General features: G+C 35.1%; 3 protein-coding genes, 1 long non-coding RNA gene and 1 pseudogene across 8 annotated transcripts; 4 read left to right on the top strand and 1 right to left on the bottom strand.

Moving 5' to 3' along the window:
• The first annotated feature begins 1,275 nt into the window (after window positions 1-1,275).
• On the top strand, window positions 1,276-5,018 carry LOC129901717 (putative pentatricopeptide repeat-containing protein At1g12700, mitochondrial). 2 transcript variants are annotated; one of them, XM_055976972.1, is made up of 2 exons: window positions 1,276-3,262; window positions 4,850-5,018. In XM_055976972.1, exon 1 carries the CDS (start codon window positions 1,312-1,314, stop codon window positions 3,067-3,069), a length of 1,758 nt encoding a protein of 585 aa, XP_055832947.1. In that variant the 5' UTR covers window positions 1,276-1,311; the 3' UTR covers window positions 3,070-3,262; window positions 4,850-5,018. The 2 variants fall into 2 exon arrangements, with proteins under 2 accessions (XP_055832947.1, XP_055832946.1); XM_055976971.1 differs by lacking the exon at window positions 4,850-5,018 and adding an exon at window positions 4,373-4,606.
• A 473-nt stretch (window positions 5,019-5,491) lies between these two features.
• On the top strand, window positions 5,492-5,993 carry LOC129901105 (uncharacterized). The gene is made up of 2 exons (XR_008769756.1): window positions 5,492-5,634; window positions 5,767-5,993. It is a non-coding gene; the product is annotated as an uncharacterized LOC129901105 (long non-coding RNA).
• Window positions 5,994-11,340: 5,347 nt separating this feature from the next.
• LOC129898864 (putative pentatricopeptide repeat-containing protein At1g12700, mitochondrial) lies at window positions 11,341-12,081 on the top strand. The gene has a single exon (XM_055973574.1). It carries the CDS (start codon window positions 11,341-11,343, stop codon window positions 12,079-12,081), a length of 741 nt encoding a protein of 246 aa, XP_055829549.1.
• Window positions 12,082-13,211: 1,130 nt separating this feature from the next.
• Window positions 13,212-19,840, top strand: LOC129900561 (putative pentatricopeptide repeat-containing protein At1g12700, mitochondrial). Of its 4 annotated transcripts, none has more exons than XM_055975563.1 (3): window positions 13,212-15,190; window positions 15,439-15,499; window positions 19,514-19,840. In XM_055975563.1, the coding sequence occupies exon 1, from the start codon at window positions 13,281-13,283 to the stop codon at window positions 15,036-15,038; it is 1,758 nt and encodes a 585-aa protein (XP_055831538.1). In that variant the 5' UTR covers window positions 13,212-13,280; the 3' UTR covers window positions 15,039-15,190; window positions 15,439-15,499; window positions 19,514-19,840. The 4 variants fall into 4 exon arrangements, with proteins under 4 accessions (XP_055831538.1, XP_055831539.1, XP_055831536.1 ...); XM_055975564.1 differs by having other exon boundaries at window positions 15,444-15,499; XM_055975561.1 differs by lacking the exon at window positions 19,514-19,840 and adding an exon at window positions 17,985-19,507.
• On the bottom strand, window positions 17,345-17,978 carry LOC129900563 (putative late blight resistance protein homolog R1A-3; annotated as a pseudogene).
• Window positions 19,841-19,955: the final 115 nt, after the last annotated feature.

Consider the following 19,955-nt stretch of genomic DNA (forward strand, 5'->3'; position numbering starts at 1 on the left):
TGAGATATGTGTTATTTTTTCTAAATAGCTTCCTTTCTTCGACCACTATAAATTTATCTTCTTTGAAAGTGGCTATCGATTTGCAATGCCTATTTTGGTTTTAGTATATTCTTAAGAAACACGAGCGTATACGCGTGTATAATACACCTCAACTATTCTTTTAAAGTCAATGACTTCTCATGCTCCAAAACTTTTTTTACATTGTTATATTTTTATCTTTCTGATACAACACTACACTTGACAGATAACCACTTCAAATGTATATCAATAATTGATTAAAACAGATAACCACATCAAGCATATCTCAATAGTTGATTAAGAGTGATATCATAAAGGGTGGTCCATTGAAAACGTTGTCCATGCTATTAAATTATTTTTTATGGCATTGGACACCTCTTGATCACCCCTTCATCCTCATGTTCTCAATTAGAATATATTGAAAAATCTTTGTTTATTGAGGTAATTTATTTTATCAAGATTTTGGAGATTATTTTATGTAAAAATTGGATATTGATGTAATTTCTCAAAAATCATTTCAAATTCAAATTAACTTATTTGAATTTATCCACATATTTGGAGTATTCGAATGTGTATGATGGATAATGTATTTTCTTTATCAATAGAAAGTGAATTTTCATGTTACTAGCCATGGAACTTTTGTTAAGTAAAAAGATATCCAGAGTATTAGTCACTAACTCACTATTGTTTCTATTTTATAAGCATTTCGTAAAGTTATATTATTGTCTTCTCGCGTCAAATTGTTGAAAAAGTCGTATAATTATTTTATGAGCATTTTTTTATTGGTTAAATCGAAAATCGAACCATTAGGAACCAAAAAAGATAAACTGAAAATCGATAAAAAATATCTTATTGATTTGTTATTTGTTTAGCATATTTAAAAATTGAAAATCGATAAACTGAACCGATAATATATAAAATTGAATGAACTGATTGATACACACCCTTAGTGGAGAGGATAAAGTGTATACAAACGTGACATCTACCTCAAAGATAGAGCCAAAATCTAACTCTATATATCAATTAATATGGTAATGATGATAATAAATATACTCATATTAATCATTATTTGTTAAAAAATATGTAATAACTAAAATTGAAAAAGAAAGCATGACATTCTTTTTGGGATCAACTAAAAATAATGATATAAATTACATTAGAAAAAGTAATAATTTATAAGAATTATTTACTTTTTTACTTGTAAAATATTCTAAAAATTTCCAAAAAGCACAAAGTCTATACATTAGGCCACGCTGAGCAGAGCAACACTGACACATCCATTAGCCATTGAAGATGAAGAGAATTTCTCTGCGAAATGGCAATGATATTCCCTTTATCTCTTTCTTCCCTAATTCACATTCTGCTTCCGCAATTACAGTAAAGGGTAAAGTTGGGTTAAACAGTAGCAATTTTGACAAAGTAAAGAGTTTAGATGATGCTGTGAATCTCTTCAATCAAATGGTTAGAATGAAACCTCTTCCTTCAGTTGTCGATTTCTCTAAATTGTTTAAGAATATGATAAGTATGAAGCATTACTCTGCTGTCCTTTCTCTTTTTCGAGAAATGCAGAAATTGGGTATCCCAATTGATGGGTTCATCTTGACTGGTGTGATTAATAGTTATTGTCTGATGCATCGTTCTGATTGTGCATTTTCGGTGTTACCCATTTACTTGAAGAGCGACATTCCATTTAGTGTTGTCACCTTTACCACTCTAATAAGGGGAATCTTTGCTGAAAATAAAGTTAGAGATGCAGTTGAGTTGTTCAAAAAATTGGTGAGAGAAAAGATTTGTGAGCCCGATGAATTCATGTATGCAGCCGTCATGAATGGGCTCAACAAAAGGGGGCATACTCAAAAAACTTTTAGTTTGCTCCGGTTGATGGAACAAGGGAGCACTAAGCCCAACATATATATCTACAGCATTGTTATAGATTCACTTTGCAAAGACAGAAGCTTAGATGCTGCTATCACTCTTTTGAATGAGATGAAGCAGAGAGGTATTCCTCCAAATATAGTCACGTATAATACAATAATTGATGGATTGTGTAGGATGGGTCAGTGGGGAAAGGTTAAGATATTGTTATCTGAGATGGTGAACCACAATATTTATCCAAATGTGCTCACCTTCAACATACTAACAGATGGACTATGCAAAGAAGGGAAAGTTGAAGATGCGGAGGAAGTAATGAAACACATGGTCGAAAAGGGTGTAGAGCCTAATATAATCACCTACAATGCAATAATGGATGGCTATTGTTTGCGTGGTCAACTAGCTAGAGCGAGGAGAATTTTTGATATCTTGATAGATAAGGGCATTGAGCCTAGCATTTTTAGCTATAGCATACTAATAAACGGATACTGTAAGAAAAAGAATTTGGCTAAGGCCATGCAATTGTTTTGTGAAATTTCTAGAAAGGGATCAAAACCTGATATTGTTACCTACAATACTATCTTGCAAGGTCTGTTTGAAGTTGGAAGAACTGGTGAAGCAAAACAAATTTACGGTGAGATGCTATTTGCAGGGACCAAGCCGAATGTATACACTCATGCCATTTTGCTCAATGGTTATTTTAAGTGCGGACTTGTTGAAGAAGCTATGTCACTCTTTAATAAGTTAGAAAGAAGCAGAGAATATACTGATAATGCATTTTATAATGTTGTCATTAACGGATTGTGCAAAAATGGTAAACTTAATGAAGCGCATGCTGTTTTCGAGAAGCTTTCTTTCCTTGGATTGTTCCCGGATGTGAGAACATACACTGTAATGATAAATGGATTTTGTCTTGAAGGGTTGTTTGATGAAGCTAAAGATATTCTAAGAAAAATGGAAGACAACGGTTGTTCTCCAAACAATGTCACTTATAATGTTATTTTGCAAGGATTTCTCAGGTGCAACAAAATTATTGAAATGACATCTTTTATGAAGGAAATGGCTGGAAGGGGTTTCTCATTTGATGCAACTACAGCTGAGTTTTTGGTAAACATTGTAAGGGAGAATCCTTCTGTCCTTGACATGATACCAGAGCTTCACTCGAAAAATAAGAAGTGAATATTTCTTTTTTTTGGTTCATTTGGCTACGCTATCACTGTCCTGCAAAAGAAATGACACCCAATGCATTTTCCAAATGTGATGGCAATTAGAACATTGCTTGAGCTTTCCAGACAACCTGTTGAGGAGGTACATCAGTTTTGATTTGAGAAAAAATGGTGACCATACTCAGTCTCTTAAAAAAGAAATAATGGTAAGTTCCCTTTTATGTACACATTATAAGTCTAGTAATATCATTTTCAGTGCTATTTTATATCTTCAGAAACATCGAAATATTCATGTTTTTGAGTAAACCCTCCCAAAGAAAAAAAAATGTCTATTAATATTTTCTTTTGCCGATTTCTCCAGCATTGCTTGTAAATCAAGCAGCAAATTTTGTTGGCATAAAACTGGGCCAAAATATATCCTAGTAGATCCTACTTTTGGTTTTTGAGGCTTAAAATAGCTTACATAGTGTGTAGATCTGCTCTTAGTTAGCTCAGATTAGCTCATCTGCCTAAGACTAACGTAAAATTGAGTGATGATTTTTTCTTATATTGTCTAGTATGAAATTCTATTGTATTGGAGCTCATTTCCCAATCAGCTTACTTACAGTTAGTCCAGATTGTCTTACCTGGAGGGTTGATTTTGTAATCTAGAACACCTAGTTCTACGAACAGCTTCATCCTATGTAAGCCAATCGAAACAAAATTTTCCTTTGAGACTGATATGTCCAAACACTTATCTGCTCTCTGTAATTCTTTCATACAGCAGCATTCAGAAAATCAAGATGAATAGCTTTAGTCTGCTATATTTTTGGTGTAAACAAGATTTGGTGGGGGAGGTAGAAAGTTTAGTGGACTTTATAGCTCAATTGTAAAGTTTTTGCCCAGTTTTTGGCTTTTGAAATTACCCCCTGGGGGCTGTAAATCCCACCTGATCAGGTTTTGCTGTTGAGTATTGATGTGAATATAAAGTTACCTTTATCCAAAAGAAAAAAAAAATCTTTCATACAGTTTAGTGGTGTTATTTAAGATTTGAGTCTTTACTATGCTTTTGTGACAATCTTGCTGTCGTTTTCATTTCTTGTGCCATCATATCAAATTCCATCATTGTAGTTCTGTTATCTTAACTTGATGCTTTGAAATCTGACTTTAAATTTAAGAGAAATATCAGTGAAAGAATTGTTGGCTACGATTTGTTTAAACTATTGTTATGATTCCTCTGAGTGGAAGTGATGTCTGTTGTGAAATGCTATATGTGATACATCTAAGACTAATTCTTAACTTAGCGCGTTCAATTTTTCTTTGTTAACCCTTTGTAGGGTATCCTGGAAATTCAATTGCCTTCTGGTGGTGTAGTATCTATACAGTGTACTGCTTTTAGGCTGGACTGCTGCAATACTATTCCAGTGTTCATAAACTTCATGCGTTCTCCATTGGTGAGAAACTAAAGGTGGGGGGAGTTGGGGTACATGAGCCTTGCAAGTCTATTTGTATGATATAGACCTCTTAGCATTTTCTTGTTGTAGTATTGTTCTGTGTTTTTGTTACTTATTGTCTCTTGGACTTCCAGTACGTCTTTTCTGTAGACTGTTTTTGTCTTGAGCCGAGGGTTTATCGGAAACTGCCTCTCTACCTCACCTTTGAGTTAGAAGTAAGATCTACATACACTCTACCCTCCCCAGGCCCCACTTTGTGGGACTACACGGGGTATGTTGTTGTTGTTGGCCTTTAGCATGTGATTGATTAACATCGACTGCTCCATTTTGACGATGTACGATCTTTTTGATGTGTTTTAGATGGAGCATGGCTTTTATTGTGTGGCCTAAGTAGTAGCTAAAGTGGCATCTGATGCAGTAAGACTTTCATGACTTCTAGACTTCTAGTTGAAGTATCCTTACCTAGTTGTATTTTTTAGTATTCACATCATTTCTTGTTCATCCATTGTACTATTACTTGTTTCTTTTGCTGTGTGTATCCCTCAGCTTTGTTGTCGCTATTTTCCTTTCATTCATGCTTTGATTTTTACATTTTTTTAAGTCGAGGGCTATCAGAAATAACTTTTCTACCTTACAAAGATAGGGATAAGGTATGCGTACATCCTACCTTTCTCTCACCCCCACTTGTGGGATTTCACTGTGTTTGTTATTGTTGTTGTTGACTTGGAATTGACGGTCAAGTCGACCTTTAAATAAAAGGGGTTTACTTTATTTAAACTTTTAAAATTTGAATTTCAGTTTTAAATTACAACTGACATATATGTTCATCAAATAAAACACCTTTCTTCTAACCTCTATAAATTACGTTGTCCTTGAAAGTGGCTTATCGCTTTGCAATACACATTTTGGCTTTATTATATCCCTGAAGAAACTTGTTTGTATTCTCCTAAATAAATAAGGATAGTGATTTTTGCACGCTTTAAAATTTTCTTTCAATTTTGTGTTTCTATTTTTCTAACACAGACATTTCACTTGCCAGATAACTGCATCAGGCACACTCTTGTTGTTATTCGTTGGAGATGTTCGTCTCGTTGCAAATGAATGTAGGGATGAGCTGAACCATTTAAATGCCTACATACAAGGAGGTATTAGATGATGATGGCAAGAAATAAATGGATCATGCCCTTAATCTTGTAAACAGCAACATTCTTTGGTTTACTGAACTATTTTTTCAGTTAAGTGTGCTTATGATTTTCTTTAAATGTTTTTGGGGGTAGGGGAAATGGGGGAGGGAGTTAAAAGGTGCGGGAATCGAACGCTCACCAACAAGGTGAATGTTGAAGAAGTTAACCAATTGAGTTATTAAGATTTCTCCGTGTGCTTATGACCAACAATTGCTTGATATTGACATATTCTTGGACTTGTTTTTTAGGCTTTTAAATGCTGGAACATATGTATCTAGTACAACCTTTCAAATTTGTGAGTTTGCCCTCTTTTGTAGCTATATCCTTTTTCTTGGCAACATTTTTTTTGCATTTTGAACAACCTGCTCTACTCTCCATCTATGCTACATAATAACGTATGGTATTATTTAGTACTATGTTTGGCAGGAATTTTGGGCCTATATGTATAACTATTAAGGGTCGTTTGGTTTGAATACAAGTTATGATGGGGTTAGTTATGATAGGATAAGTTATATTGGGATTAGTTATACTGAGATTATTTCTTATTGAGTGTTTTGTTTGTTGTTTGGTAGGAATTTTGGGCCTATGTATAACTATTAGGGGTCGTTTGGTTTGAATACAAGTTATGATGGAATTAGTTATGATGAGATAAGTTATATTGGGATTAGTTATGCTGAAATTATTTCTTATTGAGTGTTTGGTTTGTTGTATTCAAATTAATATACATTGCATAAATTTTAATAATAGGTTGTTTGTTTACAAATATACCTTTCACTTTATTTGTTTTTTATATTTTCTTTGCAAGCTTTAGTTATTCAATATTCATTTCTTAAAATAAAACTTTCATCTTCTTTACAATAAATATTTTTATGTGTGCATTTCCATGATGTTCATATGTATTTAAAAATAAAACTTTCTTCTTATTTAATTTAAAAAGAGAATTTTATTTTAAGTTTGTTAAAATAAAACAGGATTTATGAGCAATCAAAATATAAATAAACATAAGAATTGGTCAAACAAATTTATAAATTAAAATTATACTATATAGTGAAATTTTTTATAGAAAAAATATGAAGAATTATTATAAAAATAAGGAGTGAATGTTGTTATATATGGTATTAAAAATAATGTAAATATATATATGAATGTGAAAAGTGAGGTATATAAAATATTTAAAGGGATATATTTGTCATTTATCTATTTTATCTTGGATAACTTATTCCGGGATTAGTATATCACCCAAGAGGAGAATAACTTATTCAGGTATTATTTATTAACTCCGAGATAAGTTATCCCGGACTTGCCAACCAAACACCAACTTACAACAACAACAATCCAGTGAAATCCCACAACGTGGGTCTGGGGAGGGTAGAGTGTACGCAAACCTTACTCCTATTAAATAACTTATTAGAAATACAAGACAACCAATCAGAAATGTTACGAAATCCCTCCAAGGTAGGACAGCTATTTTCAAGAGATCATCGGCTCAAAAAAGGCATAAAAAGGGATCAGATAAGGTTAAGAAATTCAAAGCGTTATAAGAAAATAAATAACGAAAGCGTCGTAGATAAAATAGAGTAATCAAAGTACAGAAAGTAATAAATAATAACAGAAATACTAGAAAAGAGAGTACAAGAAATTGTAATGTGCTAATGCGCCTACGAATAGGGAAGTATAACGAGACTATGTATTAGCATTCTACCCTAATGTGGGTCCTTCATACCCTCCTATCTAAGGTCATGTCCTCGGTAAGCTGTAATTGCGCCATGTCCTGTCTAATCACCTCTTCCCAATACTTCTTCGGCCTACCCCTACCTCTTCTGTAACCATATATGGCCAACCTCTCACACCTCCTCACTGGGACATCTGTATCTCTCCTCTTTAGATGCCCAAACCATCTCAGTCGCATTTCCCGCATCTTGTCTTCCACTGAGGCCACTCTCACCTTTTCCCGAATAGCCTCATTTCTAATCCTGTCGCTTCTGGTGTGACCACATATCCATCTCAAAATTCTCATCTCGGCAACTTTCATCTTTTAAATGTGAGAGATCTTAATTGGCCAACACTCTGCCTCATAGAACATAGTCAGTCTAACCACCACTTTGTAGAACTTGCCCTTAAGTTGTGGTGGCACCTTTTTGCCGCATAGCACTCCGGAAGCGAGCCTCTATTTCATCTACCCTGCCCCAATACGATGTGTGACATCATCATCAATCTCCCCGCTACCTTGCATGATAGACCCAAGATAGTTGAAACTACTTCTCTTTTGGATGGCTTGGGCACCAAGCCTAACTTCCACGCCTACCTCCTGAGGTGTCTCACTGAACTTGCACTCTAAGTAATCTGTCTTGGTCCTACCCATCTTAAACCCTTTAGACTCAAGGTATGTCTCCAATCTTCTAGCTTAGCGTTAACTCCGCTACGGGTTTCATCGATCAGGACTATGTCATCCACGAAAAGCATACATCATGGCACCTCACCTTGAATTTGTCGCGTCAATCCATCCATCATCAAGGCAAATAAAAATGGACTAAGAGCTGATCCTTGATGCAACCCCATCACAACTGGGAAGTGCTCTGAGTCCCCTCGTACTGTCCTTACCCTGGTTTTGGCTCCCTCATACATATCCTTGATCACCTTAATGTATTCCACAGGTACATCTTTAGCCTCCAAACATTTTCATAGTAGATCTCTTGGAACTTTATCGTAGGCCTTTTCTAGGTCGATGAATACCATATGCAAGTCCCTCTTCCTCTCCCTATACTGCTTCACCGGTCTCCTCATAAGATGGATGGTTTTTGTAGTTGAGCGTCCCTACATAAATCCGAATTGGTTCTCTAAAATAGACACGCCTCTCCTCACCCTCATCTCCACCACTCTTTCTCACACTTTCATAGTGTGGCTTAGTAGCTTGATACCTCTATAGTTGTTGCAACTCTGGATATCCCCTTTGTTTTTGTATAGAGGGATCATTATGCTCGACCTCCATTCTTCGGGCATCGTTGCCGTTTTAAAGATGACATTAAATAACCTAGTCAGTCACTCCAAACCTACCGAGCTCGCGCTCTTCCAAAATTCCCCAAGAATTTCGTCAGGTTCGGTTGCTCTTTCCCAGCGCATCCTGCGAACACCACCCTTGACCTCTTCGACCTTAATACTCCTCCAATACCCAAAATTGTGACTCCTCCCTATATGATCCAAATCTCCCAACACAAAGTCTCTGTCCCCTACGTCATTCAAGAATTTTTGAAAGTATGACTGTCATCTCCGTTTAATGAGAGTCTCATCTACCAATACTTTTCCATGTTCGTCCTTAATGCACTTCACTTGATCCACATTGCGTGCCCTTCTCTTCCACGCCCTGGCTAGCTTGAACAATTTCCTATCCCTACCTTTCTCTTCTAGTTCAGCATAAAGGCGTTCAAAAGCTGTCGTTTTTGCCGTCGAAACAACCGACTTCGCCTCCTTCCTCGCTATCTTGTAAAGTTCCTTATTCGTCCACTTCTCCACCTCATTCGTGCTTTCTATCAACTTCGCGTACGCCATCTTCTTTGCTTCCACCTTCCCTTGCACTTCTCCATTCCACCATCAGTCCCTTCGATGTCGACTATGACTACCTGTCGAGACTCCCAACACTTCCCTTGCTACAACCCTAATACAACTAGCCGTCCTATCCCACATACTGGTCGCATCCCCACTACTATCCCAGGCCCCCATGTCCTTCAATTTCTCTCCCATCTCCAGGGCACTAGCTGTGGTCAAACTCCCCCATCTGAACCTAGGTCAATCATCCCCGACCCTCTTCTTCCTCGTCATCTTGATCTCTAAATCCATCACCAAGAGCTTATGTCGGGTTGTAACGTTGTCTATCGAAATAACCTTACAGTCTTTGCACAGACCTTTATCATTCTTCCTAAGGAATAAAAAGTCTATCTGAGTCTTAGCCACCGAACTACGGAAGGTTACAAAGTGGTCCTCCTTTTTTGGGAAACTCGAATTGGCTATCACCAACCCAAAAGCTCTTGCGAACTCCAAAAGTGAAACTCCTTCTCTATTTCTGTCCCCGAAGCCAAAGCCTCTATGCACATCATCATACCCTCTCGAAATAGACCCGATGTGGCCATTGAAATCCCCTCCCACGAAAAGCTTTTCAGTAGGCGGTATGCTTCCCACTAACTCACCCAAATCCTCCCAAAAGCGTCTCTTCTCCTCCTCGGCTAAGCCCGCTTGCGGTGCATAAGCACTAATAATGTTCAAAGTAGTCCCTTCAACGACCACGTTAATCGACATCATCCTATCAGTGATTCTCCTAACCTCCACCACCCGATCCCTTAAATCACTATCAACTAAAATGCCTACCCCATTCCTATACTTCGATCTACCAGAGAACCAACGCTTATACCCGTCTACCTCCTTAGCTTTAGTACCTACCCATTTGGTCTCTTGGACACAAGCTATATTAATCTTTCTTTTTTAAAGAAATTTAACTAGCTCTATGAACTTTCCCGTTAACGTCCCAATGTTCCAAGAACGTACTCTCAGGCTAGACACTCCTTTAACCCACTTACCCCTCGTTACAAACACCAACTTAAGTGCAACTATAATTTAATTCCAAAATTATTTGGTGTTATCCTTTACACCAAACAACCCGTCAGTTATACACCTAAATCATTTGGTGGTATATTAGTAATACATTTGTTTAATATCATGGGATTAAGCTATGTAAAGACAAAAATACCCTTCAAATCCTTTTAATCATTTTATTTATTTTATGTTTTATATTTGTACTAGTAAATTTATTTAAATAAATTAGCTTACAAATTTTAGAATTAACATCGGTCTGATTTTCTATTGATTTAAAAGTCGATCTATTTTTGATAGTCACAATTAGTTTTTAGATCCATATTATTAGTTGGACCAAAAATGCTTCACTTTAGCAAATTTAAGAAACTAGAGATATCCAAAATTATATATGAGACTTTTTAATCATGCTCTTATGAATTCCTAAAGCAATTTAAAATTAACAAGCAATACAAATTGGATTGAAAATTAAATATTCGTCAAGTTCATAAATGACCCTAAAATGAGTTGCTCTTGATATGTAAAAAAAAATTTATATTAAAAATGATCTCCATTAGACGTAATTTCCTCTAAATATTCATGTAAATTTTAGTCTTTGATAAATAAACAAATATTTTTAGTGTTTATATGTTATCAAAAAGCGGGATGAGATAGACGGTAGAAGTCAAAAGGGTTAGATAGGGGTATGCATCGGTCGATTCAGTTCAGTTTTATATATTATCGATTTTTAATTTTTAAATACGTTAAACCAAAAATCAAATTAGTAAGATACTTTTTATCGGTTTTGATCCTTAACAATTCAATTGTCGATTTAACCAATAAGAAAATGCTTATAAAAAAATTATATTACTTCTCCAACAATTTAACGCGACATGCTCAGAAAATAGATTCAGTAGTAACTAACATAAAATGATTATACTAGTGCAATACAAATAAAAAAAAACTAAGAAAAGAATGTGAATTGAAGAATAAATGGCAAATATACTAACTAATAATTTTCTCTAAATTTAATATGTCTTAATAAGTTATCAGTTTATCCAATAATCTAATATCAAAAAATCAATATTGAATCAATAAAGTAAAAGGATGAGAATTTCTAATTCTTATTCTTCCTTTCATATTTCCCATTCTTACTCTTCACCTTCACGCACTACTAAAGTAAAGGGTAAAGTTGGGTTGAATAATAGCAATTTTGAGTGTTTAGATGATGCAGTTACTCTCTTCAATCAAATGGTTACAATGAAACATCTTCCCTCAGTTGTCGATATCTCTAAATTGTTTAAAAATATGATAAGTATGGAATATTACTCTGCTGTCCTTTCTCTTTTTGGAGAAATGCAGAAATTGGGTATCCCAATTAGTGTTTTCATCTTGAATATTGTGATTAATAGTTATTGTTTGATGGGTTGTTCTGATTGTGCATTTTTGGTGTTACCCATTTACTTAAGGAGTGACATTCTGTTTACTCCCGTCACCTTTACCACTCTAATAGGGGGAATGTTTTCTGAAAATAAGGTCAAAGATGCAATTGAATTGTTCAAGAAATTGGTGAGAAAGAAAATTTGTGAGCCCGATGAATTCATTTATGCAACCGTCATAAATGGGCTCAACAAAAGTGGTCATACTCAAAAAACTTTTAATTTGCTCCGTTTAATGGAACAAGGGAATACTAAGCTCAACATATATATCTACATCATTGTTGTTGATGCCCTTTGCAAAGATGAAAACTTAAATGCTGCTATCACTCTTTTGAATGAGATGAAGCAGAGAGGTATTCCTTCAAATGTATCGCTGGTTTGTGTAGGATTGGTCAGTGGGAAAAAGTAAAGATTTTGTTTTCTGTGATGGTGAACCTTAATATTTATCCAAATGTGCGCTCCTTCACCATACTAATAGATGGACTATGCAAAGAAGGGAAAGTTGAAGATGCCAAGGAAGTAATCTCCATTTTTTCACATTTTAAAATCTATTTTTTGTCACAATTATGTAATGCAGTTTGATTAGGTACAAAATTTAAAAAATATGAGAAGATTTTGTAATGTTAATTTTAACATATCAAGAAAATATCAAGAAAATACAATTACTTTTTTTTTAAACTCTCAAGATTAATTACTTGTCGTTCAAAACATTTTTCAAGATCTAAGATTATCCAACAAAACAACAACATACCTATATAATTTCATAAAGTAGGTTGTGGAGAGTAGGGTTATTGATTCGATATTAGTTTTTAATATTGACTTATTGGGTAAACTGATAGCTTATTAAAATAATAGTAATTTACTACTTTACACCTAAATAAATATTAAATTTTAATATCAATGCCTTAGTGGTTACTATCTTTGTCCTTTAACATTCAATTCACATTATTGTCCTTTTATTTGTGCTATACTTGCAAAGTTCTTTTCATGTTAGTCACTAACTCACTATTGTTACTATTTTATGAGCATTCCGTAAAGTTATATTATTGTCTTCTCGCGCCAAATTATTGAAAAAGTCATATAATTATTTTATGAGCATTTTTTTATTTGTTAAACCAAAAACCAAACCATTAGGAACCAAAAAAGATAAACTGAAAATCGATAAAAAATATTTTATTGCTTTGTTATTGGTTTAGTATATTTCAAAATTGAAAATCGATAAACTGAACCGATAATATATAAAATTGAACCGGACTGATTGATGCACATCCTTAGTGGAGAGGATAAAGTGTATACAAACATGACCTCTACCTCAAAGATAGAGTCAAGATCTAATACTGTATATCAATTAATATAATAATACATATACTCATAATATTCATTATTTATTAAGAAATATGTAATAACTAAAATTGAACAAGGAAGCCTAACTTCTTTTTGGGATCAACTAAAAAAAATGACATAAATTCCGACAAAAAAAGTAAAAATTTATAAGAATTATTCACTTTTTTACTTGTCAAATATTCTAAAAATTTCCAAAAAGCACAAAGTCTATACATTAGGGCACGCTGAGCAGAGCAACACTGACACATCCATTAGCCATTGAAGATGAAGAGAATTTCTCTGCGAAATGGCAATGCTATTCCCTTTATCTCTTTCTTCCCTAATTCACATTCTGCTTCCGCAATTACAGTAAAGGGTAAAGTTGGGTTAAACAGTAGCAATTTTGACAAAGTAAAGAGTTTAGATGATGCTGTGAATCTCTTCAATCAAATGGTTAGAATGAAACCTCTTCCTTCAGTTGTCGATTTCTCTAAATTGTTTAAGAATATGATAAGTATGAAGCATTACTCTGCTGTCCTTTCTCTTTTTCGAGAAATGCAGAAATTGGGTATCCCAATTAATGTTTTCATCTTGACTGGTGTGATTAATAGTTATTGTCTGATGCATCGTTCTGATTGTGCATTTTCGGTGTTACCCATTTACTTGAAGAATGGCATTCCATTTGGTATTGTCACCTTTACCACCCTATTAAGAGGAATCTTTGCTGAAAATAAGGTCAAAGATGCAGTTGAATTGTTCAAAAAATTGGTGAGAGAGAAGATTTGTGAGCCCGATGAAGTCATGTATGCAACCGTCATGAATGGGCTCAGCAAAAGGGGCCATACTGACAAGACTTTAAGTTTGCTCCGTTTAATGGAACAAGGGAACACTAAGCCCAACATATATATCTACAACATTGTTATAGATTCCCTTTGCAAAGATAGGAACTTAGATGCTGCTTTCACTCTTTTGAACGAGATGAAGCAGAGAGGCATTCCTCCAAATGTAGTCACATATAGTTCATTAATTGATGGTTTGTGTAGGATTGGTCAGTGGGAAAAAGTTAAGATTTTGTTCTCTGAGATGGTGAACCACAATATTTATCCAGATGTGTGCAGCTTCAATATACTAACAGATGGACTATGCAAAGAAGGGAAAGTTGAAGATGCCGAGGAAATAATGAAACACATGGTCAAAAAGGGTGTAGAGCCTAATATAATCACCTACAATGCGATTATGGATGGATATTGTTTGTGTGGTCGACTAGATAGAGCAAGAAGAATTTTTGATATCTTGATAGAGAAGGGCATTGAGCCTAGCATTTTTAGCTATAACATACTAATAAATGGATACTGTAAGAAAAAGAATTTGGCTAAGGCCATGCAATTGTTTTGTGAAATTTCTAGAAAGGGATCAAAAGCTGATATTGTTACCTACAATACTATCTTGCAAGGTCTGTTTGAAGTTGGAAGAATTGGTGTTGCAAAACAATTGTTTGTTGAGATGGTATCTACTGGACCAGTACCTGACTTATGCACTCATCACACTTTGCTTGATGGTTATTTTAAGTACGGACTTGTTGAAGAAGCTATGTCACTCTTTAATAAGTTGGTTGGAAAGAAAGAAACTATTGATATTAGATCTTACAATATTATCATTAATGGATTGTGTAAAAATGGTGAACTCGATAAAGCTCATGCTATTTTTGAGAAGATTTATTCAATGGGATTGCTTCCAAATGCGAGAACATACAATACAATGATAACTGGATTTTGTCTAAAAGGGTTGTTAGATGAAGCTATAGATATGCTTAGAAAAATTGAGGGGAACAATTGTCTTCCAAACAATGTCACTTACAATGTTATTTTGCAAGGATATCTTAGGTGCAGGAAAATAAATGAAATGGTAACTTTTATGAAGGAAATGACTGGAAGGGGCTTCTCATTTGATGCAACTACAGCAAAGTTATTGGTAAACTCTATAAGTGAGAATCCTTCCGTCCTTGACATGATACCAAAGTTTCATGTGGAAAACAAGAAGTGAATATTTCTTTCGCTTGGTTTATTCGGCTATGTTATAACTTTGATACAATTTCGGTTTATCACCTCACATGAAAAGGAATCCAATGCAATTGTGGAAGATGAAAAATGAAAATCAGAACGTTGCTTGGGTTTTCATGCTGGCTTATCGAGGAGGTACATCACTTCTGATATTTTAATTGTTTTTCCACTATTCTTTATCTTGAAAATCTGGTATTACTGGTCTCTTGATATGATAAATAGTGTGAGTTACCCTTATGTGTACACATTATATGTTTAGGAATAGCATTTCCAATGCTATTTGTTATCTTCTGTATTGTCATTTTCTATCTATTTGAGGAGTAGTATATCTCAGATAGGCATTCCATTAAATGATGCCAATTTAATTAATGTGTGGTTTGCAGAACAGGTTCATCACGGTCACGCCTGAAACTGAAGTTCTGAAAGCGAAGCAACTGATGATAGGTACTACTTTCTGCTTCATTTCTTTTTTGAATGCCCTTTTTTAGTGTATTTGCTTTATACACAATAAGATTTGCAATAATGTACTATATGATGGACTTGAGGAGTAACATATGATATACAAACAATTTAAGCCACGCCAAAACGAAAAGAGAGTATACAAGAACAACAATTTTGAAAGAACAAATTTTGGAATACTTAGCAAGACTACTGTTTTTTAACTATAAAGCACACAAAATGAAGAAAAAAAGGGGGAAACTTGACAAGAGTTCTTATTCACCACAACAGACTTGTCTGAGGATTTATCTTTTCCCTCTAAGGCTGATGTACTGGCAAAGAAAATTGTATCTCGTATTCCTTACACGCCCTCTGCAAAGAAAATTACACTGGTTGAAGAAATCGGAATAAAAGAAGAAGAGAACTTACTCCATTTTATGTGGCACTCTTTTTTTCTTTTTAGCATGTTTTTAATAGTACAACGCCTTTCTATAATTGAAAATAATTTAATTATAAATTTCTCATTTTACCTTTAATGACATGCTTTTATAGCCACAAATATGACATGGCATGTTTAAGACTAGAAGTTCCTTCCTTTTTCAAACTCGGTGTCCAGTCAAACTCTACCACATAAAATTAAATGGAATATGTAATAAGTTCCATCTATACTTGCATATTTCCCAAGGTAATAGCGCTCACTACTTTTCACTCATGGTGCTTAAATAACGAGATATTATTCAGGCCAAGGACCTGAAGCTCGTCCCCTCCCCTAATATCTTCAGCATATTCCTTAATTTTCTTAGCGGAATATTCAAGTTTAGGGCTCTCTACAAGTCTTTCAATTTTAATGAATAAATATCGCTGAAACTAGGCTGAATCTCCTCAAGCTTACGACATCCCCAGTGTACTAATTTCTGACGCACGGGAAAGGATTCCTCCCCAACCTCCCACTTGGCAAGAGTCAGTTGGCTCATATTAAACAAAATTGAGATTCATAAAGGTGTCTTCCTCCCCCATGTTCCATTTTTCTCCCTGGATAATTGAGTCAACAAGGGTCAGCTCTTCAAGGTTGGGCAGTCTCCCTATTGTGGATAGTGAATTGGATGTCAGAGGAAAGTCAGACGACCACAAATTTTTCAAACTCAATGGGAAGTGAAAATCCCTTGGCTGATTTGTCTCTACACTGTCATTTGTGTTTGTACTTATCAAACCTACTGTAAGCGATTCTAGTTCATTACAGACATCCAATTTTGGGAACCAATATCGGTCTGTTGAATAATCCCATGCTTTCTTGAGACTCAATTGAAGATTGGAAAACCTTTTGAAAATATCTTTTGTATCTTTTGAATAGGAAACCACAAGTTTATCTAAACATCTCAAGTTCTCTAACTTTGTATCCTCTGCTAACAGTATTGGTTCATCTGTATCCATATCAAAAAAAGAACAAGCACTCAAGTATACGTGAAAGTCATGCTCAAACAACTTTTCATTTCTTTCTTTTCTCAAACAGAAGTCCTGAAGTTGGAAAGTCGGGTATATACCTATCTCGTTGAAAAGAACTACCAAGCTACTGTAAATTAAATTATCCAAATAAACGTCCATCACTTCTTCCACACTCATCATCTCAGTCTGCTCCTCAGCACACCGTACCATTTTCAAAACATTGACTGAATTATCTCTGTCCTTCTGGAAAGTTGCAAGGTAAAGAAAGCATGGCTTTTGGTGATGTTGTAAATGGTCATAACTTAATTCTATAATCTTCATCACTTCCACTTCACTGTTGAAAATAAAGGAACTCAAATTATTTTGAACTTCAAGCCACACAAGTCTTTTTCTTTTCCAAACCTGCAATGACTCCAGCTATCAGATCAGCCACCAAAGGAAGACGATGAAATTTTGGGCTATTTCTTTTCCAACACCCAATAGTTCATCAGGGCAACTCTCTTTTCCAAATGCCCTTTTCTCTAATAACTTCAATCTTTCATCTGGTCTGAGCAATTGAAGGTTAAGAGATGTGTCGTTTTCCATGCAAAGCCACTTTCTTTTCTCGAGTAGTAAAAATAATTCTACTACCTTCTCAACGTATGGAAAAGGTCTTGTTAACTCATCCCCTGTTGTGGTATGCCATAAGTCATCTAAGACAATAAGATACCACTTTCCATACAATTGTTTCCGTAGCTTATCATCAACATCAATATTCTCACTCAATTTCGAACCAATCCAATAACTTGACTAAAAAATTTATTCAACAACTCCTAAAATATTCTTGGTGGATTGTGCACCATGCGCGAATGTCGAAATGACTAGAAACTGATTTATCAAAAACTGATTTATCATTGTATACTTTGTACGCCAAAGTAGTTTTACCCGAACCTGGCATACCAGCAATCGTAATAATATCTAGATCTGCCGGTCCACTCGTGAGCTTCCTCATTATCCAATTTGTCTCCTCCTCAAAACCTACAGTTATGTCACTCACAATTTGCTTCAGGAATCTGAGTGAACTGGACTTGGGAGAAAGTGAATTGGAAGACCTCAGTGGCCATTGGCTTAAGTCATTTTCCTGAGATCTCCATGCACACCGCTTTTGTCACTTAACATTCCTTGTTCGGCTTCTGGGGTCAGCTTCTCAGCTTTGGAGCATCTAGTTTCTCGCTCTCCTCATTTAAGCACTCTTCGGCTCAATCGTGCTATGTCCATCGAGAAACTTCGATAGCTACTTTGCTATGCCTCCCAGTTGGTTGAATATGGTACCGGATCCTCACTGCTGACATACAGGCTGAAGTTCTTAAACATATCTCAAGCTTTTTCAGGCTGCAATCAACTCAAAAGCTTGAGTGAGGTTTGGCAGGCCGTGCCAGCCTACTATTTATCCAGTCTACTCCAAACTCACCTCTTTGAATTTAAGCTATGCTGCCATTCAAATACCTTGTCTTGGCAAACTTTCTTGGCAACTCTTCAGCGCTTTTTAACAACACTGGTGATACGCCTAAACTTACACTTCAATTAAGAAATACAAAGCGATCGCTGTCAAATATAGAATCCAACTAGGTTGGGGTTGAACCCACAGGGAATACGGAGGAAATAAGTCTACTAGCACTTAAACTCAGTTGTAGTCAGTATTTCCAAAATAATAAACATGCATAAAGTAAATGGGGGATTTATTGTTTTAATAAGTAAAAGTTCACAGTAATAGGATAAAAACCTAAGATTGTTAACAATTTGAGACAATAACTAGGACTGTGTTCCCCATGACATATAACTTAGTAGTCGCTAAGTATTGGTGATATCGTATCAATGCGTAGTATACAAAATCTAGCAAGTTATGTACATCTAAACATCTCCCGGCCCTATTAAATGTATTTCACTCATCTCCTCTCGGTATCAGAGTGTATTGCCAACTAACGCTTGCTTTGGATCTCAGAAAACTATCCCGACCCGGACTCAAGTTCTTAGACGCAGGTTATGCTTCAAATATCTGTTGTAGTTATCTTTTTCTAATCACTACCCCTCTCCTAAGCAAATCATGAATACAGACGAGTTTTAATGCGTGCATTCATTAAAAGGAAAACAAGACGAAGAAAACTACAATACAATGCTAAACACTAACCGACAATCACCTATACGTTTGCCTACTTCATTATTGTGCCATGGTTCCCACAACCCTAGTTATGGGGTTTAGCTACTCATAATCGCAAGGAATGAATCAAGAATTAATGTTGAATTCATAAAACAATACTTACGTTTATAGAAAAGTAAACCTTGAATCACAAGATGAATGACGAATCAAGAACGAATAAAGGATTGAATTTCGTTTGTATCTTGAAAAGTCACCAAAGTATGCTTTCACAATGTTCACAATATGTCAAAACTAAGAATAAAATGTGTAACCCTCAAAATAGAACAAATTAGGGTATTTAGTGCTATTTAGTTATCTTCAAGCATTTTTTTTATTGTTGTCTTCAGGTATTATCATTTTCTATTTGTAATGACTGCTTTTAACTTACAAATTGCTACCAGAACAATCTTCTTGCTGCTTTCTGAAGTCGTAGTTACATCATTGATAAATGGAATGCGAGAGCTGACAAGATCAACCCAATCCTTACCAAGGGATGATTCATTAAAGGAGAACTTTGGTTGCGCGGACGTCGTTGTAATGTTGAAATTGTTCCATTGTAATGACCTTGAGGGTGATTTTCGAAAATTTGTACAAAACACGCGTGAACAGTAACACGCGTGAACAGTAACTTTTTTGGCAGAAAATGCCCCTTTCTTCCCATTTCAATATTTTTCATCATTTGTTTGAGTTCTTGAACTCCTTGAGGTGATTTGAGAAGAGATTTTTGAGGCAAAGTGTTGGGTAAGTGATTTTTGACCTAAAACCTTCCTTTTTCATTAAGTTTTTGACGATTTTAACTCTTAAATTTTAGTTTCAAACCCCAAAAATCTTTGTTTCTTCCCT

The sequence above is a fragment of the Solanum dulcamara genome, chromosome 8 (assembly GCF_947179165.1).
Source record: "Solanum dulcamara chromosome 8, daSolDulc1.2, whole genome shotgun sequence".
NCBI lineage: Eukaryota > Viridiplantae > Streptophyta > Magnoliopsida > Solanales > Solanaceae > Solanum > Solanum dulcamara.

Bases quoted from the DNA above. Each gene is read 5' to 3' on its own strand.
- LOC129901717 (XM_055976972.1), top strand. From the start codon at position 1,312: ATGAAGAGAATTTCTCTGCGAAATGGCAATGATATTCCCTTTATCTCT.
- LOC129898864 (XM_055973574.1), top strand. From the start codon at position 11,341: ATGAGAATTTCTAATTCTTATTCTTCCTTTCATATTTCCCATTCTTAC.
- LOC129900561 (XM_055975563.1), top strand. From the start codon at position 13,281: ATGAAGAGAATTTCTCTGCGAAATGGCAATGCTATTCCCTTTATCTCT.